A 21,559-nucleotide genomic window follows, 5' to 3' on the forward strand; every position below is an offset into this window, starting at 1 on the left:
CCGCTGGTCACGTGACAACGTCTCTTTGACGTCAATTCCCTGCGACGCCTATTGCTTACCAGACATTTCCTCATGCGGGTGGTTTTCTCCCAAAAATATACATTATTTTAGGTAAGTCATCAGTGGGTATGTAATTATAGCATTCTTTAGATGCGGTCTGTGTTCAGGTTTTATCATTTTAATCTGCTGGATGAGGAAAAAGGACTGGCGTTGTTTCAGTGCGTCTCCTCATTTCCACACAAGGTCAGGTTCTGGTGTTACATGATAGGAACATGTTCAGTGTTAGCTTTGGAAAAAATAAAAAAATAATTGGAAGAAACATTTTCGGATACAGTCACAGTGACTCTGATACAGAATTTGATATAGTTTTTCCACTGTGCGAGTCTCCGGTAAGTAAATGCAGGTCGTACAACCCCCCATTTCCTCCTTAGCAAGATCTTCATGTTTTCGAAACTTTAGTCGAGCTGGTGGGGATGTGTGGCAGAGTTTTTGTGTTTGACAGAATTTTATTCGTTATCAGAATTGCAAACTCATAACCGCAAAAAAATCCGTAGTTAATCAGTGGCACACTTATGAATTTGAAGGGCTGTTTCTGTACTTATTTTCGATGTGTTTAGAGAGAAAACGACTTTAGAAAGGTTAATTTTATTACCCGTTCAGAAAGCTCTGCAGTTGCTACAATAATTACATCCCGTTACCGACATGGAGTTTCATACATTTTTTTTTTGTATATATATGTATATTTATATATACATATATGTATAGTAATCGGGTAACCTGCCTCAACAGAACACTGCAGAACACCAAATTTATGCTCTTTGAATTGCCTTGTTGCTGAAAATGTGCTATATAAATAAAATTACTGCTCTGCTTCTCACAGATCATTAGTGGGATGTGTGTTTTTGGATTGTGAGGAGATTTCCTCTCCAGTCTCACCGCTCTGAACGAATGGCCAACCGCCTGCTGGGCAGATGTGCCCACTTAATCTGCAAGTCTTCCTCTCAGGCTGCAGCCACTGGCACTGCTGTCCGCTTTCAGCCACCCTTAGGTGGACCTGTAGAGGTACCGAGGGTTAGAAACTGGTTATGGGTCACTGAGAGATTGTTCTGCGAGTGGACGGCGACCAAAGATGAGCCACATCACAATGTTCTGGTGCGAACTCATCTGTATGAGATGATAGAGAAAGTGTCGGCTCCAGACGAGGTTTTGTCTGCTTGGGAACAGTACGGAGGGAGTGGTAATCAGGCGGCTGCCTCCCTGGTGAAGTGGACTCAGCTGATGCTAAAGGCAAAGGAGAAGTTTACAGGAGACCAAGATGAAGTGCTGACAGATTCAAGGCTGGTTGAAATGATGAGTACTCTATCAAAAGATGTAAGGGTTCCCCTATTGCTTACTTCTCATTTAATTAGGTATTTGTGCCTGTTTTATGTCAATATGTTATTTTTTTCCCCCCCCAGGTGTCATCAGTGTGGAATGGCAATCTGGTGAGTGTTTTGCGGTCCCTCTGGATCATGAAGATCCCCACTTCCCATCCAGTGATGGGTTCTGTCCAAACAGAGGTCCGGTGGAGAGTCCGAAGGCTCTCCTACAAGCAACTGGGCTTCCTGATAGACTGGGGAGTGGCGAGGAAAGCCCCACAAGATGTAGCGATCGTGAACGCTGCCTTGAAACAGCTGGAGCTGCGCTGGACGGAAATCGCCGATGCCAAAACCGTCAGCGCTTTGATCTCCAAAGGAGAGCACATGACGCCTGCTTTGGTGGACAGACTTGAAGATAAGGTATCAGCTATTTTATTTACGTGTAGAAACACTTGATAAGTGCATGCCGGTTAACTCGAATATAATTGAAAAGTGCATTCTGGGAATTCAATTAAAGACGTAAAACTGATATATCTTTCTCAATGAATTGGAACATTTAATTAAAAAAAAGGCAATATGGTATTTGCATGAGGAAATGAGGAAAACCGCACACTTGACAATAGTTCAGCGTGCTTTTGTTGGTAAACCTCCCCCCCATTCTGAACTCAAATACGTTAATAGAAAGTTGAGTGGAAGAAAAAGTAGCTGATAAAGGTTCGGTGGCAATTGATAAATATAATGTTATTATTATTTATTAAGATGCTGCTGTTATTGAGAACCACTGGTACCACTGAATGTTGTTGCTAAAGATTCCCACTTATAAAGCATTATAAGGACCTCTTAAAAAAATAAAAATAAAAAAAATAAATAAATTAAATCTTTTGCAGGCATTAGAGCTCTCAGAGGGCTTTTCAGCTGAAGATATCAGGAAAGTCTGTGTAGCACTGGCAGCTCAGAACCGCAGAAGCATCCCATTACTCAGGGCCGTGTCCTACCACCTCCTCCAGAAACCCTCATCCGAGTTCACCACTCCATTAATAATGGATCTGGCCTTCGCATACGGTAATATCCCTGACAGTAAAATGATCTGAAGCTGCTTCTATTGGTTATAAAAAGACTAATTAAGTTGTAAAGTTCAATGTCGATGTAAAGTTGGAGGAGAATAAATATGGCAATGACTCATATTTTTCATTCTTTCTAGGAAAGCTGAATTTCAACCAATCTCAGGTTTTTCAGCGAATGGCCAGCGAGTTGCTACCCAGAGTTCCTGAGCTCAGCTCCACTGACGTCACGCGCTGTGCCAAGTCTCTGGGCTTCCTCAAATGGCTCCACATTCCTCTCTTTGAAGCCTTTGCTGAGGTCAGTTGCCTGTTATCCAGGGCTTCATCAATGACCTCAGATTAGTTTTGTTTTTGTTTCTTCTCCTCACTGACTGTCATGTTTTTTTGTTTTGTTTCCCCCAGCACTACACAGCGAAGAGTGAAAAGTACAGCACTTTCCAGCTCTGCAATCTGCTCATGACTTTTGCCAGGCTTGGCTTCCAGCCCACCAAAGGAGAGGAGTTTTACAGAAAGGTATTAACGAGTTGAAGTTGCTGCAGATCTGCTGCCTGCGCCCGGTCGGTTCAACTTCTGCGTGTTCTCTGCTTCTCGACAGGTTCATGTTGTGTTGAAGGAGTCTCTCGCGAGTCTGGAGCCTTTCCTGCAGACGGATGTGGTGTGGTCCCTGTGTGTCTTACAGCAGGCCAAGCCCGACTACCTCATCCCTATGACTCAGACAAGTCATGTTACCAACCTGCAAGGTAAACTGCTTACCTGGGTGGTGGATTATCAACACCTTTAAGGGGATTGAAAATGCTGCAACAGTGGAGTTAAAAGTCAGCATCCAATTTTTCTGCATGCACTTTCAGTCGTCCTGCAGGATTGAAGGTTTGAAAATAAATTTGAGTATGTTAATTCTGAAAAGAACTTATATCAGCTTTCTGTTCTATCCTATTTGTTCTCTGTCTGCGCAAATGCATATTTGCATTCTTGTGCATTTCCATTTAGGGATAATAATAACCTCCTACATATTTGATGGGTTGTTCAGCTTACCGTAAAGTTTTTTTTTTTTTTTTTCAAAACAAACAAGTTTGTATAGAAATACACTTTTATCCTTTTTTTTTTTAATCAAACACCTTGCATATTATGGAGTTGGTTGCAAAATATAAAAGCATCCGTCTGATTTGTGCTGTTGTTAAACAATATAGAAATGCTTACCTTCTGCTCCTGAATGTCACATGTTGCAAAAATAGATAGGTTTTTCAACATTTGCGTTCCTAAAGCTCATATTTCCACCCAGAAGGCTCTCACTGACACAAACTGTGCGTGTTAGTAAATCAGCTTGTTAAATCACACCCAGAGAGGTTTGCGTCTGTCAGATCTGATCTAAGTAGCTGTGAGGTCTCTCGGTGTTTGGGGGCCGAACGGCAAATTCCTCCTCTGCCTCACAAGATGGCAGCATAGCACTGTAGCATTTCTGCTCTTGTACATTTTTTTTTTTTTTTTTTAAGTAATTTATCAACCTTTGTCTTTATGTTTATCTTTTTCGTAGAGGGCAGCCCAGCTCGAGTGGAGAGCTACAGACTGAAGCTACTGCACGTTGCTGCCACTCTCGTCTTGGAGCATCCCGGTTCCTCGGACGCTGTCCCCTCTCTTAGTGTCCTGTCTGTCTCAGCTACTAACTCGTCCTTATCCAAACTGCAGAGCAGTCTGAGAGAGGCGTTGCAGAGTTTGTTTGGTGGGACTACGGGGGCCCTTCGCACCGGTGTTGACACCGTGTATGGATGGACAATTGGTAAGGGGGTTCGGGGGGAAATAAACATGTCCAATTGTAGAGATTATTTTCCATATAAACTGTCCTTTTTTTAATTATTATTATTATTTGAAACCACTTTTTTTTTATCAGATGGAGAGATTGTTGTGGATTGTGACAATAAACCAGTCGACATGACAAATCTAAAAGCCCCTCATCTACCAAGTGGTGGAGGAACCCAGGATTTACCTGCAGAGACACGGCGGTGAGTCCTGGAGGAGAATCACTGAAACATGTCACTTTCCTTTTCTTTATATGCCTGAAGTTATTGTTTTCTTTTTCTTTTTTTCAGATTAGCTTTTTTGAGTTGGGAATTTCCCAACTTTGGCTCCAAGAGCAGAGACCTGCTTGGGCGCTTCGTCATGATGAAGAGGCATCTCCAGTTGGCCGGCTTCATCCTAGTGGAGGTACGGCGAGGCTGTGGCAGTCTGTCTACCCTAAAGCTGCTTGCGATGAGGATTGGTTGTGTTTGCCGTGTGAAAAGTGACATTTCATCATGAGGCGGCAAGGCAAACAGTTTTGCTGCAGCTGCGCCTGACAGGTTGAGAAAATGCTCACAATGGAGCTAAAGCTTTTCTAGAAGTGTGTATCAGGTGGGCCCTTCTGCAGTCTGTGGTATAAATAGAGCTCCAGCCACAGATTTGCCTCATCTAGGCCAATCCAAGCTCTGTCTCTGTCACATCTAGGACAATCTCCTTACCTCCCCGGTTTGCCTTTGCTGTTCTGCAAAATGTTTTAACTTGCATGTATGAGAAATCAGGGTTTTGCTATAGATTAGTTCAATTCAGTGCAAATATGAGACTGAGTCTGGGGGAAGTATTTCCAACATGTTGCTTATTGTCAAATGTATTGTAGATTACTAAAATGATAATTAGTTACGGTGGCTTGATTTTGACAGGCTCTAAAATGAAAATTTTTTATTCACATAACTACTTGTCTAGATAGAAATACCACAGCTGAATTATAAATGTCAGATCTCCTTTAATTTCCACACCATAACAGTCTGTGCTTTTTGTGCTTCCTTGCTGTCTCTTGTTTCAAGGAAATAGGGTGGTAGCCTTTTAGCTGACAGAAAACAGCAATAAATGAGGAACAGCTGAAGACCAGGCCAGAAACTTTTTATTTCAACTTTTCCATTAACAGCAACATTGCAGAAGTCTTAGAACATAATTTGATTAAAACCTCGGTCGGCATGGCTTGCACAATATCAGGAAAACGCATCCTGCAAGACTTTGTGAGCTTTAGCCTCGGAGTCAGTAAAATATACACATGATGTCCGTGAAAGAAGTCAGAGAACGTCCAATTGGCAAATATTAGCTGCAAGCAAAGTGTGACTGCATGGTGCTTGAAATATGATATTAAACCAGATTTTGCATCCAAGCTGCCCTTTGTTACGGCAGTATTGCAGTTATTAATATTGTGATTATGAGCTTATATATTGTGGTGGTCTACTTCATACTGGCTATCAAATCTTCTGATTAAAGAGTTGTCAACAATAGCTATACATTTGTGTAAGGAAAGCTCCAGCTGACTCAGAAAGTTCAGTTAAAGGTTGAAACTTGAGTAATAGTTGTGAAAGTTGACAAATTTATGAAAAAAAGATTTGGCTGTTGCATAAAAACGTCCTGGGTATGACTGGAGCGCTTGCATAAGACTTTCTGATAAGCAGATATCAAATAAAAAGTGTCGAAAAGCTGAGATAAAAATCTACATTTGTTTAATCCCCGTTTCTTTGTCTTGGACCAAGAACTGCATCCTTTTACTTGTCACCATGTGCCTAAAATAAAACCATATCGCATTTAAAATATTCCTTTTTCCTCCTTTTAAGGTGCCATTCTATGAGTGGTTGGAGCTGAAGACCGAGTGGCAGAAACTGGCGTACCTGAAGGATAAAATGGGGAAGGCCGTGGCCGAGGACATGGCCAAGTGATCGGAACGACTCTCCCAAAGCTCAGCTCGATCAGAGCTTTCCCAGTCCAGAGGGACCCAAAGGGAATGCACTCATCCACCCACGTTCACGCTGGGGTCGGAGCTGCGTCACATATTTTATTTTTTTTTTTTTTGTGCTCTCGTTCCCCTGGCAACATGTGGGGCTTTCCCTGTTTCCATGGTGACGACGAGTAAAGAGTTTAGGACGAGGAGAGAGATGTAAATAAACACAACAGAGATATGATCTACTCAAGAACTTTGTCTTTACATCTGCAAGGGGATTGTTGCAGCCGAAGCTCCGGAGTAAGGGGAAATATTTGCTTCTCATTTGGATGTAACTATCAGAATAACTTATATCTGTTAATGTGTGTCATCATATGATGGAATAAATGGTTTATTACAATTCTTCCTGCTGTTCTTAATGTCTGAAGGATTACGGATTAAATGAAACTGGGAGGTACACAGACAAATGGAGCTGAATGAGTCGCAATCGCATCCTTTTGCCATTTCAGTGTCATTTTTTGTTTAATCCAAATTGGAATCTGAATGAATATTTATTTCACAGCAATAATTATTTATTTATTTGAAAAATATATCTTCACGGACAGCTTGATAATATTTCAACCAAGTGAAAAGTTCCTTTATTGGCAAATGCTTAGTTATGTTTCTGCCAACGTGTCAGTCGATGTGCACGTCTGTGAGAGAGCACTGCATTGGAGAGAGCCAGCAAGGGCAAGAGATTCAGGGAGGAACAGTGCTGCCCTGAAACTGCTTACACAACCTCACGGACAGCGGCAGCTTCACACATCAGACGCTGGGAGGCAGAGAGAGGAGCACGACCTAGAAAACGGCCAAAGGATCAGGAAAGACCGAGGCTGAGCCGAGTCTTCTGCAAATACGTTCTTTTTTGAGTTTTTTTTTAAATGATGCTTAGTTTCTGCGAAATAAATTCTAAATGTTAAAAATACACATTCAATCTCGCCTCTAACAGATGTCCAAAAAGAACTGCAAGACACAGACAACCTGAGGTGAATGCTAGAGGAAAACCGCAAAAAAAAAAAAAAAACAAGTTTCAATTTAAATCTCCAGCTATTTTCTTGCAGGGCATGCGTACAGCATGGAGGCTATTAGATCCCATCCAGAAAAGCGTCAGTCTCTTCTGCTGAACAAGCACTCGGGCCGTGGGAAGTTTTAGGTTGCCATGGAAACTACAGTTGCAGATCCTTTTGGCTTACTGCTGCCACCCCATCCTTCTCTTTATGTTTCATCACTCTCAACCTAGTTGTTTTTATCCAAAGGAGGAAACCAAGTGGAGGTGTGTTGATAATTTACAGATCTGTATCGAGACTAGATTTGACCTACACTGAAGTGTACTTGCTTTACGCTATAATGGGTATAGATAATTGGCTGCAATTTCTGCGTCTCAGACAGTATCAGTTTATTCTAAATGTCCAAAATGTTGTTTTTAAATTATTCTGGCCTGTTGATTTTATCATTGGAGAGAAGAAAACTGTTTATGGAAATAGTAGTTTCAGGACTTTATTTCTTTACCAAATCTCAATTAATAAAAAAATGTTTTCTTCTATTGACTCAAATTTAGATGATGACCTTTATACTTGATTTGCTACGTTACGTATTAAGTCCTTGTTCAATTCTTTGATCGTTCCGGTTTCTGAGTTACTAATGGATAAGCTGTCATTTAAAAAAAAAGCAGTTTCATTGCTTTTTTTTCCCCTCTGTGGATTCTGGATTTACAACTAGTAGAATTATGAATTTGTCATGTGAGATTTCAGGTGTGCCAGGAGCCCCCAAGCCTCCAGAAGCTACAAGTTCTGCTGTAACTGTAGGTTGGCTCAATTAGAGAGTATAGGCGCCACCAATAGGAATGATGACATGAAAGGACAAAAAAAAATGTTGCAACAGATTTTTAAGGCTTTTGCGAGACTGGTGAGTGTTGTTTGATGTAACCAGACGGGTTTGAATGGAGAAAGGAGAGGGGTGTGGATGGTTGTGTAGAGAACTCATAGCCTCCTTTAATGGGAACCCTGTTTTAAGGCTTCACAATATTTCGCTCCATGAATTTATCGATTTGAGCTTACGGTAGGTGTTTTTATCCTCGATATTGGCCGACCACTCCCTCTGGAACCCTTGTATTTAATGGCAACATAACTGAATCTCCTGACATTCTGTTCTGGCTTGTGGCTTTGTGGTACATCTCCCAATATTATTTGTGGCCCCCACTTGGCAACCCCTTTAAGGAACTATGTGGAGTCTCCCCTGCTTGGTCCATCATGAAAGGTTGTTCTCTATTTAATTAGCACAAGAAATAGTAGAGCAAATGTAGCCCAATTACTGGATGTAGATTTTTTGCTATGTTGTTGGTTTCTTGGAGCGGCTTTTGTTATACACTGTAAATAAAAGTATTCAGACAAGAGCTAAAGATGAAGGGCACTGTGCTGTAACAGCGCTCTGAGGACATGTCCTCCTTGTTGTCTCCTTTTGGACATAATTAGAGCAAAAGGCGAAGGATTTAATGAGGGGAATACTTCAGGGTTTCACATGAATCTCGTGGACAGTTTGAGGTTTTGGTTTCCATTTCTCCTCTTCAGTTGTGCTTTCCCTGAAATCCCCCACCCTGATAGCCTGTGTATCTCTTGTTTTTGCAGTACTGGTCCCTTCCATCAAGCTTGGGGGCAGCACTGAGGAATTAGCACAAATCTGCTGACATCATCTTCTAAGATCCAGTCATGGCTTGGCTTGAAGCAAAAAAAAAAAAAAAAAGGGATGGGTGGGGGGGGAGCAGGGAGGAGGGAGACACAGGAAGGATGGAGCAGTAGGGTGAGGGGAGGGTTGGGGGAGTGGAAGGAGCAGGAACTGGGCATCAGGAGAGAATACTGCAGCTACCTCTCAGATTCAACACACATACACGCAGATTCAGATAAGTGGCGTGAGGAGGCTTTAAAGCACACACCCACCACAGCAGCATCACTGTGCTGCACCACAGAAAGGACCTTGCAGCACACACACACGCACCCACCCTTTATCTTTGACTCTCAGTCTTTCGCTCGAGCTGTCTGCCTCGCTCCGTCTCACACACGTGCTGCAGGGAAGATTTGAGCACAGGACTGCACTCGGATTCCTCCCCTCCCTTTTCTCTATTCTCCTTCCTCTCCTTCTTCACTCTCCCAGTTCACCTTGCCTGCTCCAGCTACATGGTACATTGTTGCGTCAGAGCCGTCGAGAAGCATGCCGGGGGAGAGCACGCACAGATCTGTCCCCGACGACAAGCATCGGGACCTGGGAAGCGAGGAGACGGGACTTCCAGGACCAGGTAGGAAGCTCTGGGAGAGGGGGAGAGGATACGGATGAGGTCATTAAGCTTGGAGATGAAAAAAAAAAAAAGGCAGAGACTGGCATGAGACTGTGAGGAAGTGGCATAAAAACAAATTAATTTAAACGTTGAGTGTGCAGAACAGAAAGTGTGGGAGATGAGAAGAAAGAGATTGTAGGAGGGATGGAGAAGACTTATTTAAGGACTGGATTATCTCTGACAGCTTAGGAAAGCTCTTATTTAGATGGACGTTTGACTAAACTGCATGTTGTCCATCTTTCCAACTCCAGGGTGTTGACATCCTCCCAACTTACCTCACTCCTTTTATTAAAAAAAAAAAAAAAAATCAAATGTATATCCCACTAAATTCTAGCTAAAGTCTTTCAAAGCCTTTGTGTGATTGCCTTATTTCATCCATATTAGAGCCCCAACTCTAAAGCTCCCTTACTCACCCTCATCCCTCCTCCCATCTCTTTACATTCACCCATCCATTGCTTCAGAGGGCTGTAAGAGTGAAGCAGTGCCCAGCAGTTCCTCCCTTCCCCCAGCCGTAACGGGAACATGACACAGCAGCACGACGGCGCACTCTGCAACACGCAAACGCCACCTCACACTGACAAGTTCTTTGACTATTTAACATTTTGAACTTGAAGCAAATGATGTGCTGCATACAACGGCTCACTGGGACAATAAAAAAAAAGCTTCCTGCCCTGCTTAGTGGGCACATTTTAGCCTTCATTGCTTCATATTATATAAATGCTTCTCCTGGTTACAGATTAAATTTTTTTCTCAACATGTTGTTGATCCAAAAGATAAAGGAGCCTCAGATGTTTGTGGAGTGTCTACATTTCTTCTCACAACCTTAGCAGCAGCTGAAATAGAGGCTCCCCTTGGGGGGCGGCGCTGCAGCCTATGTGACGCAGCTTCACTGTGCTGCGGCCTGCTTTTCATATGGCAAATCTGGAACACGGTTTACTGCATTCCTTTAGACCTGAGAAAATGATACATAAAAAAAAACACACAGTTGTAGTGTTTTATGAAGCAAAATAAAGCCATTGCTGCATGCTTTCTGCAATGTTGATGTTTGTTCCTCATGAGTTTGACATTGCTTATCCATTTTGTGCACAACTTATTATAATTACACACACTGTGTTGTTGCTGTGTGTCTCCTGCCTCCTTAAGCTTTGACAAATAAAACAAAGTTCTCACTTATCCACTTTTGAAATTTGTATTTGACAAATAAGTGAAAAAAAAAAAAAAAAAACAAAAGTTACCACCTGGATTTAGCTAAGTAAATTGGTATAAACCTCTTTTAATTTGATAATTACCAGGCTGCAGAGCACATTAAAATGTTGCGCTGGGTTTGCCTTTTCGTTTGCCTGCTGTAATGTGCACCTTTTTCACCAGTTCTGTCTGTGGGGGATGACTCAGCACAAATACAAACACACATTTCACATAGTAACGTGGCATCAATCAGGAAGACCTGCTAAATGCTGATGTGTGCATCTGTCACAATCCCAGGAAGGGAAGGACGGCAGCATGGAATCCCTGAAATAAGAGAACAAGAAAACAATAGGTGATGTTTTTTGAAGAACAGAGGTTGATTTGATTTGACATATGAGCTCCTGACAGAGAAAATCCCATGTGTGTGTGTCTATGACTGAGCAGAACCACTTGTATGTCATAACAGCCAATCAGGATGAGGATTGAAGTCACAGTTGCAATAGGGCACTTAGGATAGAAAATGAACACTGTTATGTTCATCATTGTTGTGTGTTGTTTCAGTCTAACACTTTCTCAGCAAAAGATCTTTCAAGATACGCAGTAGCAAAAACCGATACGGTTCTTTGTTTTAATTTTTCAATTTCAAAATTTATTCTGCTCATGAACATTCAGAAAATCTGCTCACTCAGTCGTCTCTGACCCAGTTTGTTTCACCCACCCTGGCATTTCATCTCACTAGTTTTTGAATCCTGACGACATTTTAAGACATACAGATATCATCATTGACCTGGAAGGACAAGTTTTGTCGGAGTAGAACACTTAAACAATACTAACATCCATCTATCATCAACACCAGGTCCTGTAAGTTGTGTTTCTTCAAATTTTCAGGCTAAGTCCATGGTTTTCTCAAAACTTCCTAAAATGGGAAAAACTTTACTTTCTCAATTAATGACAATGTGTGTTCTCAAATTCTTTTTTTTTTAAATTTTTTTTTTCAGGCATGGTAAGACATCCATCCACAGACTCCCCTCCAAGTGACAGTGGTTCCTCACCTAACGACAGTGGATCGAGCCCTTCTCCTAGCACTCCACAGAAGCTTCTCCCAGGGTCGACCTCTCCATTTGGTCCACGAGTGTTTCATGTGAAGCCTAGTTCCTCTGGTACTCCGAGACCACAGCCTGAAGGGTCCGACAATCGCATCAACCCAGCCAGACTGTCAGGAAAACTGGGAGGTCATGGTCCATGTGGCCGCCACATCTCTGTTAAGATGGAAAGAATAAAGGTACAAGCTGTGTGAGTGTTTCTAATTTTACAGCACGGATACTGTGAGATACATTTGTGACCCTGTGGTTTTTATATTTAATTTCTTATGAACAGGTCCTGACTGGATCTGAGGTGGAAAGTGACTATCCAGGGTCACAGACTATCGACACCAGAGTGGTGATGGGTGAAGAAACACTACTCAAAACAACAGAAGTCACGAAAGGAAAAATCACCACTGAGCTCAAAGCTCAGGCCATCCCTTTGCCATATCTCCCAAGTTTTCCATGTCCTCAACTGCAGACTAAAGAAATAAAACTGGAAACCAACAATGAGGAAATCCAGTCACAAATTCCCCAAAATCCAGAGAATCAGGAAACACAACATGTACAGGCCTCAGTTACAAACACTTTTCCCTCCTCTCCAAAACCAATCACAACTGATGACGAAGTAACAGACAGTAAGGAAGACAAAGAGACCCTCTCCGTAGATGAAGTGCCTTCACTCCCTTTTTCAGATCTGTCTTGTCCAGTTGCTCTGTCCTTCACTGAACCAGCCTGTCCTGTTGACCCCCTACGAGTTGGCATTCCCTCATCTCTTGACCCAGAACTTTACTACACCGCTCCGTCCACTCCAATCAAAATGGTCACCCGCTGTTCGCACCTTAAGCATCATTCCTACCCTGGCTCCCCAGCATCCCCTCTTTCTCCTGGTTCTCCATCTGACAGTGAGGACCTCTGTTCCCCTCTCACTTCTCCATCTGGCTCTTACATTACAGCAGAGGGAGGCAGCTGGGCATCATCTTATACGTCCTCCACCTCCCCATCCACTTCTCCTAACTTGCTCCTTGTGGAAGAAACGCAAGAGGCGCCTGCTTGCTTTGTGAGTTCATTGTCAGAAATCGGAGATGAGGTCGCAGAGGAGAAGGGTCGATCAGCCCAAGAACGAGAGGACGATAGGGCCAGCGACTTCAGCTTGTACCATCCGAGCGATTTTGTTGTGAATTCACGGATAGGTATAGCAGACACAGTGATTCCTGAGGAAGATGAGACTCTAAAAGGGGAGGAGGTGAAGATTTCCAGGGAAACTTGTCGTCCGTGCTGGGTGACCGAGAGTGCACTCCCTATAAGAAGCAGTAGCAGCAGTGACTCCCAGGATGATGAAGGGGAATCAGAAAGTTCATTTTACCCATTAGAGGAGCACACTGTTGACAGAACAGAGTACTCTAGGCACATGCAGACAGGCCTCAGACTAAATCTGGAGGGATGTTTATCAGAAGAACATTATCGGCAGATGGAGGCCAACCCAGATATCTCCCCCACCACCTTGACCCCTGATACAGAGAACATGACTGTGGCATCCTCCAGCTTCAGCCCAGATTCACTGCTGCTCCCCATGGGCGCCTTCTGCCCTGGAGCCTTTGATAGCTCCTTCATACTCTCGCAAGCTGCATGTTCTGATGACGTACCAGACGAGGAAAGGATGATACCTGCCTCCCTCATCTCATTTCCCCTTCACACTAGCCTAATCTTCAAGGCTGACTCAATGGAAATCACCCTCTTCCCCACGGAAGAAGAAAATGACATCGATGTCAATGACAGAAATGAAAGAAAGGATGTTGATGCATATGCAGCAGGAGAGGAGGAGGCAGATGTAGAGGATGATGATGAAGATGATGACGAGGATCACGATGATTACAATTATAATGATCAGATCACTGACTCCACACCGGATAGTGATGAAGGGGAAGTCAAAGTTGAGGGTGCAAACATGCAACACGAGGAAGCTAAAGTAGAGGTAAAGGTTGTGGGAGAAGAGGAAGAAGAGGATGATGATGATGATGATGATGATGATGATGATGACGACGATGATGTGTGCGATAGCAAAGTTATGGAAGATGAGGCTGAGGACAGCTCAGCTTCTTTCCTTCATTCACTTTCAGAAACATCAATCAATGAAGGGTTAGATGAGTCTTTCTGCTTCCAAGATGATACAGATGACTCTTTAGATTCGGCCTCTTATAATGGGGAGGAAGATGAACGTTTATACAGCACTGAGAGGCATGCACAATCCCTAGAACCTCTACCTGCAGATGGTTCAAATCCAGCTGAAATCCAACCAGAGGCTGAACAGGGCTCTTTGAACACACAACTATACACGGACACACAAGTGGACCATTCTCAATCTACCCATCTGTCGACAAGCTCTGTAGCCTACCCAAAAGGTAACGACTTAGAACCAACACCCCTGGAAGTGCCTATGTGCTCTGAACACCAATCTGATCCAGATGTCAAATCTACCATTAAAACAGATGAAACAAAAACCTCAGATACACCTTCACATAACCAGCAACCAGTTCAAACTTCAGAGCAACTTATTGAGAATGAAGGGGAAAGCCAGATAAGTATTGGTGCTATTTTAAAGCCTTTTGTGGAGCCTCAAGAGAATCCCTGTTCTAATCTATTCACTACCCTTGCTGCAGGTCCTGCACCACCTGCTTCTGAGACTGATTACATCAATGCAACTCATTCTACCACGTCTGTGGAGGAGAATACAAAAGATTTACCTGAGGAAAATCCTAAGGTGAAAGTTGTTGCCTTGAAACTACCTTGTGATCAAACTGAGCACACAAAAGAACCTGAAAGGGACTCTTTCAAATTGCTTATAAAGCCTCGCCATGGCCATTCTGAAAGTCAAAGAACTGTTGGAGCAACCAGAGTCGCTCTGTCAAAGTCTTTCTGTGGTAAATACGATGTGCCGGTAGAAGGGAGATCTGTGTGTAGGTCAAGTCCTAACAGCGACTCCGATACCAAGCTTGGCCAAAGTACTGAGTTTGCCCCAGCTGATTCTGAAAGTGTAGAGTCTAAATCAAGTGACTCCTCTCCACTACTGAATATTATTACTCCTACCAATGACTTGAATAAGGGTGTTGTTGTTCTGTCCCCTCCTAAAGAGTCAAATTCCAATCCCAGTAATATCCCTGTTTCTACTTCCGCAGAAATCATTTCAGAACTTGGTGACAACTTCACCCTGACACCTGAACACTGCCCGAGAGACTCTTCCCTGGAGAACCTAAGCGAGAACACTTTGGGCACAGATGACGGGGTACTAGGAGCTGTCGGATCCTTGCACTCCCCCCTTGCGATATCTCCCAAAAGAGAAAATTCAGAAACGGATACAAGCAGAGATGCGGTCCCTGAATCTGGGGCATGGTGTGATGCCAGGGTAGGTTTGGGTTTTGTCCTGGGATTTGGGTCAGGGTCTGAGTTTGGTGTCTGGGGAGCAGGTGAATCATTGTCTTTATCCCTGGGTAAGAGGTATGAATTAGAGGCAGAGAGTCTTCTGATGTGCGATACAGAAGGCCAAAGGACAGAGACAGCTTTGGTTTCCAATATGAGCAGCGAACTGTGCGAAAACTATGACAATGTTCTCAGTTCTATTCTGGATGAGGAAGATAACAACAGTCAGAGTGGAAAGAATGACCAAATGTTGGATAAAGAATTGGTAGAAGAGGGGATCTCTGAGTCCAACCTCGCCCACTGGAAATCTATTGAAGAGATTTCAGAAGCAGGGGGAGGAGAGGACGGAAGTGCCAGGTTTCCAGGGGACATTAGTAATTTGAATCCTGACAATGATAACGATAAGGAAACACAAATGCAAGACAACTGGAAGAGTCCGACTGACTTTGAGTGCTTGAATGAAGGCATGTATGGGAGTCTGAATGCTCTGTCAGATGAAATGAGACACCAGAGCGGCAGTGTCGTTATCAAAGACTCTGTGTCTAATATTCCACTTGACGAGGTGCCTCTTCAGACTTCTGACAGAACTCCTAAAGAACAAAAACCAACAGAGGATCACATAAACCAAGCACCAGACGCAAAACAAACACTATTAATCAAAGATAGCGTTTGTATTGCCTCATCTGACACTCGGCCTCAAGGAGCTGCAAAACCCAAAAACCAAGATTCACCATGTAAAACTGAGCCGAGATGCGATTCTACTACACAGTATCAGTCAATCTCTCTAAGGAGTAATGCATTTTCTTTGCCAGAGGGATCGTTTGGGTCTCTCCCCGCAAAATGCACATCTAACATCGGCAGACTGAGAAGCACCTGTACAGATGGCACGGAGATGTCACAACATCAGCGACACAACCAAAAGAAATGTGACATCAGTGCTGAAATTACCAGAAGTACGAATGAACCAAAGACTAAAGATGCCTTTTTAGGAAAGCACAGTGGTGTTTGTAACTCAGGGGATGAAGGGGTGGAGGTCAAACAAAAACAAAGGAGCGATGAAAAAAATAAGGTGGATGAAAGTCAAAATAGGTCCTCTTCTGCACTGAATGACTCGGATCCCTTTGAGAGGCTCACACAAAAGGTTGGACCTTGCACAGATACCCAAGCTGCCTCTACAAAAGGGAAGAGAAGGAAACAGAATAGAAATAGGGCATCTCAGACGGGTGGTCTTAATGACGTTAGCCCTGAGTCTGTTCAAGAACCAAAGAAAGCTCCTGCTCTACCAAACATTTCAGGAGATGGATACTCAGACTGGGTTACACACATTACTAAAACTAAGACAGACTACAACGCTAACAACTGTTCATCCTCTCACTTTCAGCAGAGGACATCTGGACCAGACAAAGCTGAACCTGTTGCACAGATGGAGAGGCATAATCATGGCAGTCCTGATGAAAAAGTTTTAAGACAAGAGCAATGCAATTTAAACAGAGGTACAAGAGACAACCTCAGTCCAATTATGGCAATGAACCAAGACTTACAGCAGAAACAAGAAGTGCTTGATAACAGACCATTAGCTGATAGTCAGACACAAATTACTGTGGACCTTAATGATAACAACATAGACACAGGTCCCAGCAAACCTCAGAAGAATATCTCATACGCTCAGGCTGTGAAATGCCCCTCTTCCTCCCTACCTTGTGCCTCAACAGAGTTAATGGATGGTCTTTCCACACCTGTCCAGGAATCCCAACCTGTCCTTTCCACGCAACAGCAATCTTTACAGTCTATGACTCCTAAGTCTGCTGGTTCTGAAATTCCCTCCAACAGCAACCCCCTAGAGGTCACTGAAGTCTTTTCAACACCATCGTCTAAAAGTGTCTCTTCATCCCAATTGCCCACTGTCACGCCAGTAGTCTTGTCCCAAGCTACCCAAGAAACTGGGAATCTAGATTCAGAATATGCTCCAGAATCATCATCTCATCAAAACTCAGAGTCTACTTCCAACACTCAGTCTCAGAAACAGATAAAGGAAGGTTGTACTTGGTTCACCCAAGACATTTCCAGAGGTGAGTGAAGACACTTGAAACTTTAATTTCCTTGGCCCTGTACATCTAGGCAGTCTTTTTTTCAGAAAAGAGGGAAACAAAATCGTCCTCTGGTCTGATGTGTATGAATTAGAAAATGTTCACATGATTGTAGAATGTGCATGTTAATAAATTTGTTCCCTGTAAGGTGCTAGTGCGACCGAAGAAGAATCGGACAAAAAGGATGATGGCGGACGGCTCCAGCGGGGTCACACGCCTAAGCCTAGGGAAGCTGAGGAAGACAGAGATGGATCGGTGAAAAATGAGTCTGACGCAGCAGATCAGCGAGAAATCCAACCCTTCTCTAGTCGCCAACCAACCGGGAGACAGTCAGGCTGTTCAGTCACTCATAACCTCAATATTTGTGAAGAGATTGATCTATCTGTTAAAAATAACAGTGAGTTTCTTTCTTATTTTTTCTTGTTTCTCACATGAGATAAAGAGATACCCAGAATTCCCTTAGTTTTCTGCTGCACATCCAGACTTTCTGTCTGCCTTTGGTTTTGTTGTTGCTAATTTAGTTGAATGTTAATAATTACATAACACCGATAAAGCAAAGAACAGGTTTAACTGGCATAATATATCTAGTTTGCACCACTGTTACAGAATATTTTTCTGGGACATGTTGCCTTTAGGTTCCACTGTGGCCTCCTGTAATGAATCTGAGAGTGAAGGTTCGATGCCTGATCTGGAAGAGCTGGAGCCTCTGAGACCATCAGAACCACCGGTAAGTCCATCTGAAGTCTTTATAAGCGAAAATAACTTCCTTGTTTGTTATTACGTTATAAAAATTGTTTTCTAAAGAATAAATAACAGTATTCTAGAATAGTTTAAACCCATGCTGATAATATTTGATAAATTCTTGGTGTGTCTTTCTTGTTGTAAGGCAATGTTGTCTTATGGTATTCTGTATTTATTTGCTTCATATTTATATCCCAAGCATTGGGTTTCTATTTATGGATACCAAAATTAGCATAATCCTTGATGCTCTCGTCCAATTCTAAGACAAAATATTTAGTTTTGAAGCAGGTGGGGTTATGGACAATAACAAGAAATAGTTATTGGGGCACAATAACTAAGGGAGGAGACGGTAGTGGAAAGAAAATTAGTATAGTTTGTCACTACAGCATTTTTCATTACCAGAAAATATTTGATCCGAACTCCATACTTTTTCAGACTTTTCTAGGCCTTCCAGATTGTCTAGAAACTCTGTAAGAATATTTGATTTGCCTATCTTGGGACTGCATATATAAATTAGCAACTGTCTAAAAATCCAATGGAAAGCAACAGTTTAGATATGAGCTTGTGTGCTCCCTATGTGTGGAGATGAAAGATAATAAACATTTTTAAAAAATCTACAGTTAAAATCAAAGTTTGAAAAACTCAAACATATGATCAAATTACCTTAACATAGGTCACAATATGGACTTACATATACCTGCTCTTGTCTGATAAATTTGAAGGTGTTGAAGTTTGATTTAGCTATGAAAGCGCAAAATAGACTATTTTTGTAATCAAACATTGCAGTTTGCAAAGAGCTACCTTTTCCTTGTAGCTCTTACTACAAGGAAATGGCCAATCAGTTCCTATTGGCTCAAAATAAAAACAATAGTTTTTCTTGCTGTATTAACAAATCCAACATTTTGTAATGAAACTAATTATCAAAACTCAAACGCTTTGTAAGATTTTTAAAAGTAAACATTATTGATTTTTTTTTCTTTCAGTGTGTTTCTGCTGTGGATGATGGATTGAACAGACCAAAACAGAGCCGCAGTGAGAAGAAAGCACGCAAGGTCAGAGTGATGCTTGTATAGATGTGTGTAAAACTGTGATCAAATGTTTTAACAGTGATAAGAAATGCTTTTGCCTCAGTTGTCACATCATTTTAACAATATTGCGCACTAGGATCAGATCAATGGTTAAGAGCTTACAAAGTTTACCGTAAACTGCATTTTGCCCTCACAAAAACTATCTGCTCATTATAATCATGTCATGAAAACAAGTGAAGCAGGAAACTCTCAGTGTGCCACTTCTTAATATGTTCCCTCTCTAACTTTTAACAGGTTCTCCAAATCTGTCAGACTCTATTGTCCACAGTCCTCTTTGGGCGACTCCAGATATTTTTATTTCTTATTCTTGGAGCCATGAATTCCTTTGGTGAAACCATGTGGTTGTTGATTTTGTGACATATTTGAGCTGACCGTGACGCTGAACAATGAAATCCATCTTCTTAAGGAAGGTTTCGGATTAAAACTGTCTGGTTTTTGGATCTGTTTATTATTGCATTCATGTTGACAAAAACTTTGTTCAATTTAAAGAAAGGCAACCCCAGAATATGATACTACCACCAAGTTTCACGACATTTAACATTCATTTTACAATGTTGCTTTTTTTGTGCTGATTGTCATTCATCATCAGGGTCAATTCTATACTATTGATTTTTAGGTGTGTCCACATTGATCCAGCTCTTTAATGAAAGTTTTATGTTTCTTCCTAATACATTTGTTTGTTTTTAAATCAAATTGCACAGGTTGCTGGTCAAGTGAAAAATTGGTCATCAAAGTCATGGTTTTTAGATCATGACTAAAAAATCCTTGTGCCAATTGTACAAGGATGTATGCACTTTGAAGACATGCAGTGTGTGATGCAGCTAACCGTTTTGGTTTTTTTATTTTTATTCGAGTTTAAGATGTAAGTTTAAATGAAACAAGTAGTTATTTGAGTTCCTAACCCTGAAACTCTGTCTTGCAGGCAATGTCTAAACTGGGTCTGAAGCCAGTCCATGGTGTGACCAGAATAACTATCAGGAAGTCCAAGAGTATCTTGTTTGTCATCACCAGACCAGATGTTTTCAAAAGTCCGATGTCTGACATTTATATTGTATTTGGAGAAGCGAAGGTAAATCTTTTGTGTCTCGATCATAAAGTCATCTTTATATTTCCATCTCCTAACTGTTCTCTTCAATTCTTCTCTTCTGCAGATTGAGGACTTATCACAGCAGGCTCATAAAGCAGCAGCAGAGAAATTCAAGGTGCCTGTTTCCCCGTCTCCATTAGCCCCACCTGTCCCACCGAGTCTAACCATCAAGGAGGAGAGCGAAGAGGAGGAGGAAGAGGTAAGTACAATCGGTCTCGTCAAACTCGCAGGGATGTGTCACTGAATCTTGAATGCAACATTGCTTGCTTTGTTGCTTTCTGCGCATCAGGTGGATGATGGAGGTCTGGAGCAGAGAGACATCGAACTGGTGATGGCTCAGGCCAACGTATCACGAGCCAAGGCCATCCGCGCACTCAAACACAACAAGAACGACATTGTGAATGCCATCATGGTAAGGACAAAGGAGGGATGGAGGAAGGAGGAGCCGGCTGCGAGGGGGCGGGCAGATGGCAAACAAAACAATGTGTCATAGCCAGAGAGCGGAGGGGGAAAGGGAGAAGGCTGATATGAGAAAACAGAGCACAAATTAGTTTCATCCCAGAGTTGTATCTGAGATCCGGCTTTGTTGTGAAGTTCTATGTCCACTAGATGGCAGCAATGGCTAAATGGCTAATGCTCAGTTCAATGACATACATTTCTTTCTTGATTTTCGTGTTTCTTCTGCCTTGTTTCAATTTTTGTTCTTTATTTTTCCTCATAGGAGCTGACCATGTGAGTGGGCACTGAGGACAATTTGATTCCCAGCTCCCTTGTTCCTGCCTATAAAGCCTAACTACTGCGTACTCTTCTGTATCGCTGCTGCTGTATGTTGCATCCCCCAGTCTGCTAAATAAAGTCTAAGACAAGCTCCAGTGTGGACTCTGACAAAACACGGAGGATGATTACTATGAAGGGACTAAAAACAGACCCACATTTAGAAAAATCGGGAAAAACTGGTGCCTTGCAGTCAGTATTTTGTCACGTTTAAACCGCAAAACAATGTATTTTATGGGGTTTCTGTGTGGTGGACTAAGTATTGTGCGACTATAAAATGGAATGGAAAGTATATTTGGTTTTAAATTTCTTTCCAAGCCTAAACCTGAAAAGTGTGGTGTGTATATAGATTCAGGCCTGAGTTAATGCTCTTCATTCATTACGATTCTAGCCGAAAGGGGGTATGCCTCTACCAGATTAACCAGTTTATTCATGTTTTGGTACTGATTCTTGCTATAGATATTGATTTGGACATACTTCAATCTGAAATCTGAACTTGGAGCTGGGTTTGACATTGCGCCCAAGGAAACAGCGTTACAGTTAAGAAGTCAGGATTTCAACATAGCAGTGCCCAAGGTCACAGTACCA

At 42.3% G+C, this 21,559-nt stretch overlaps 2 protein-coding genes across 3 annotated transcripts; both read left to right on the forward strand.

The window, feature by feature from the left end:
* The first annotated feature begins 2 nt into the window (after nucleotides 1–2).
* tbrg4 (transforming growth factor beta regulator 4) lies at nucleotides 3–6,545 on the forward strand. 2 transcript variants are annotated; one of them, XM_007556238.2, is made up of 11 exons: nucleotides 3–111; nucleotides 881–1,371; nucleotides 1,458–1,778; nucleotides 2,246–2,420; nucleotides 2,560–2,717; nucleotides 2,822–2,932; nucleotides 3,015–3,159; nucleotides 3,951–4,193; nucleotides 4,305–4,416; nucleotides 4,504–4,618; nucleotides 6,040–6,545. In XM_007556238.2, the coding sequence occupies exons 2-11, from the start codon at nucleotides 949–951 to the stop codon at nucleotides 6,139–6,141; spliced, it is 1,905 nt and encodes a 634-aa protein (XP_007556300.1). In that variant the 5' UTR covers nucleotides 3–111; nucleotides 881–948; the 3' UTR covers nucleotides 6,142–6,545. The 2 variants fall into 2 exon arrangements, with proteins under 2 accessions (XP_007556300.1, XP_007556301.1); XM_007556239.2 differs by lacking the exon at nucleotides 3–111 and adding an exon at nucleotides 163–389.
* A 2,449-nt stretch (nucleotides 6,546–8,994) lies between these two features.
* Nucleotides 8,995–21,069, forward strand: nacad (NAC alpha domain containing). Its single transcript, XM_007556240.2, has 10 exons — nucleotides 8,995–9,471; nucleotides 11,694–11,977; nucleotides 12,073–17,263; nucleotides 17,430–17,678; nucleotides 17,917–18,008; nucleotides 19,006–19,074; nucleotides 20,033–20,179; nucleotides 20,262–20,396; nucleotides 20,487–20,609; nucleotides 20,919–21,069. The coding sequence occupies exons 1-10, from the start codon at nucleotides 9,387–9,389 to the stop codon at nucleotides 20,931–20,933; spliced, it is 6,390 nt and encodes a 2,129-aa protein (XP_007556302.1). The 5' UTR covers nucleotides 8,995–9,386; the 3' UTR covers nucleotides 20,934–21,069.
* Nucleotides 21,070–21,559: the final 490 nt, after the last annotated feature.

Source organism: Poecilia formosa, unplaced genomic scaffold (genome assembly GCF_000485575.1).
Source record: "Poecilia formosa unplaced genomic scaffold, Poecilia_formosa-5.1.2 Scaffold77, whole genome shotgun sequence".
NCBI classification, from domain to species: domain Eukaryota; kingdom Metazoa; phylum Chordata; class Actinopteri; order Cyprinodontiformes; family Poeciliidae; genus Poecilia; species Poecilia formosa.

Excerpts from the sequence above, each read along its gene's own strand:
- tbrg4 (XM_007556238.2), top strand. The coding sequence starts at position 949 with ATGGCCAACCGCCTGCTGGGCAGATGTGCCCACTTAATCTGCAAGTCT. Across the intron at positions 2,421-2,559 it reads GGATCTGGCCTTCGCATACG|GAAAGCTGAATTTCAACCAA; the intron begins GTAATATCCCTG and ends CATTCTTTCTAG. Across the intron at positions 2,933-3,014 it reads GAGAGGAGTTTTACAGAAAG|GTTCATGTTGTGTTGAAGGA; the intron begins GTATTAACGAGT and ends GCTTCTCGACAG.
- nacad (XM_007556240.2), top strand. The coding sequence starts at position 9,387 with ATGCCGGGGGAGAGCACGCACAGATCTGTCCCCGACGACAAGCATCGG. Across the intron at positions 17,679-17,916 it reads TCTATCTGTTAAAAATAACA|GTTCCACTGTGGCCTCCTGT; the intron begins GTGAGTTTCTTT and ends TGTTGCCTTTAG. Across the intron at positions 18,009-19,005 it reads TGAGACCATCAGAACCACCG|TGTGTTTCTGCTGTGGATGA; the intron begins GTAAGTCCATCT and ends TTTTTCTTTCAG.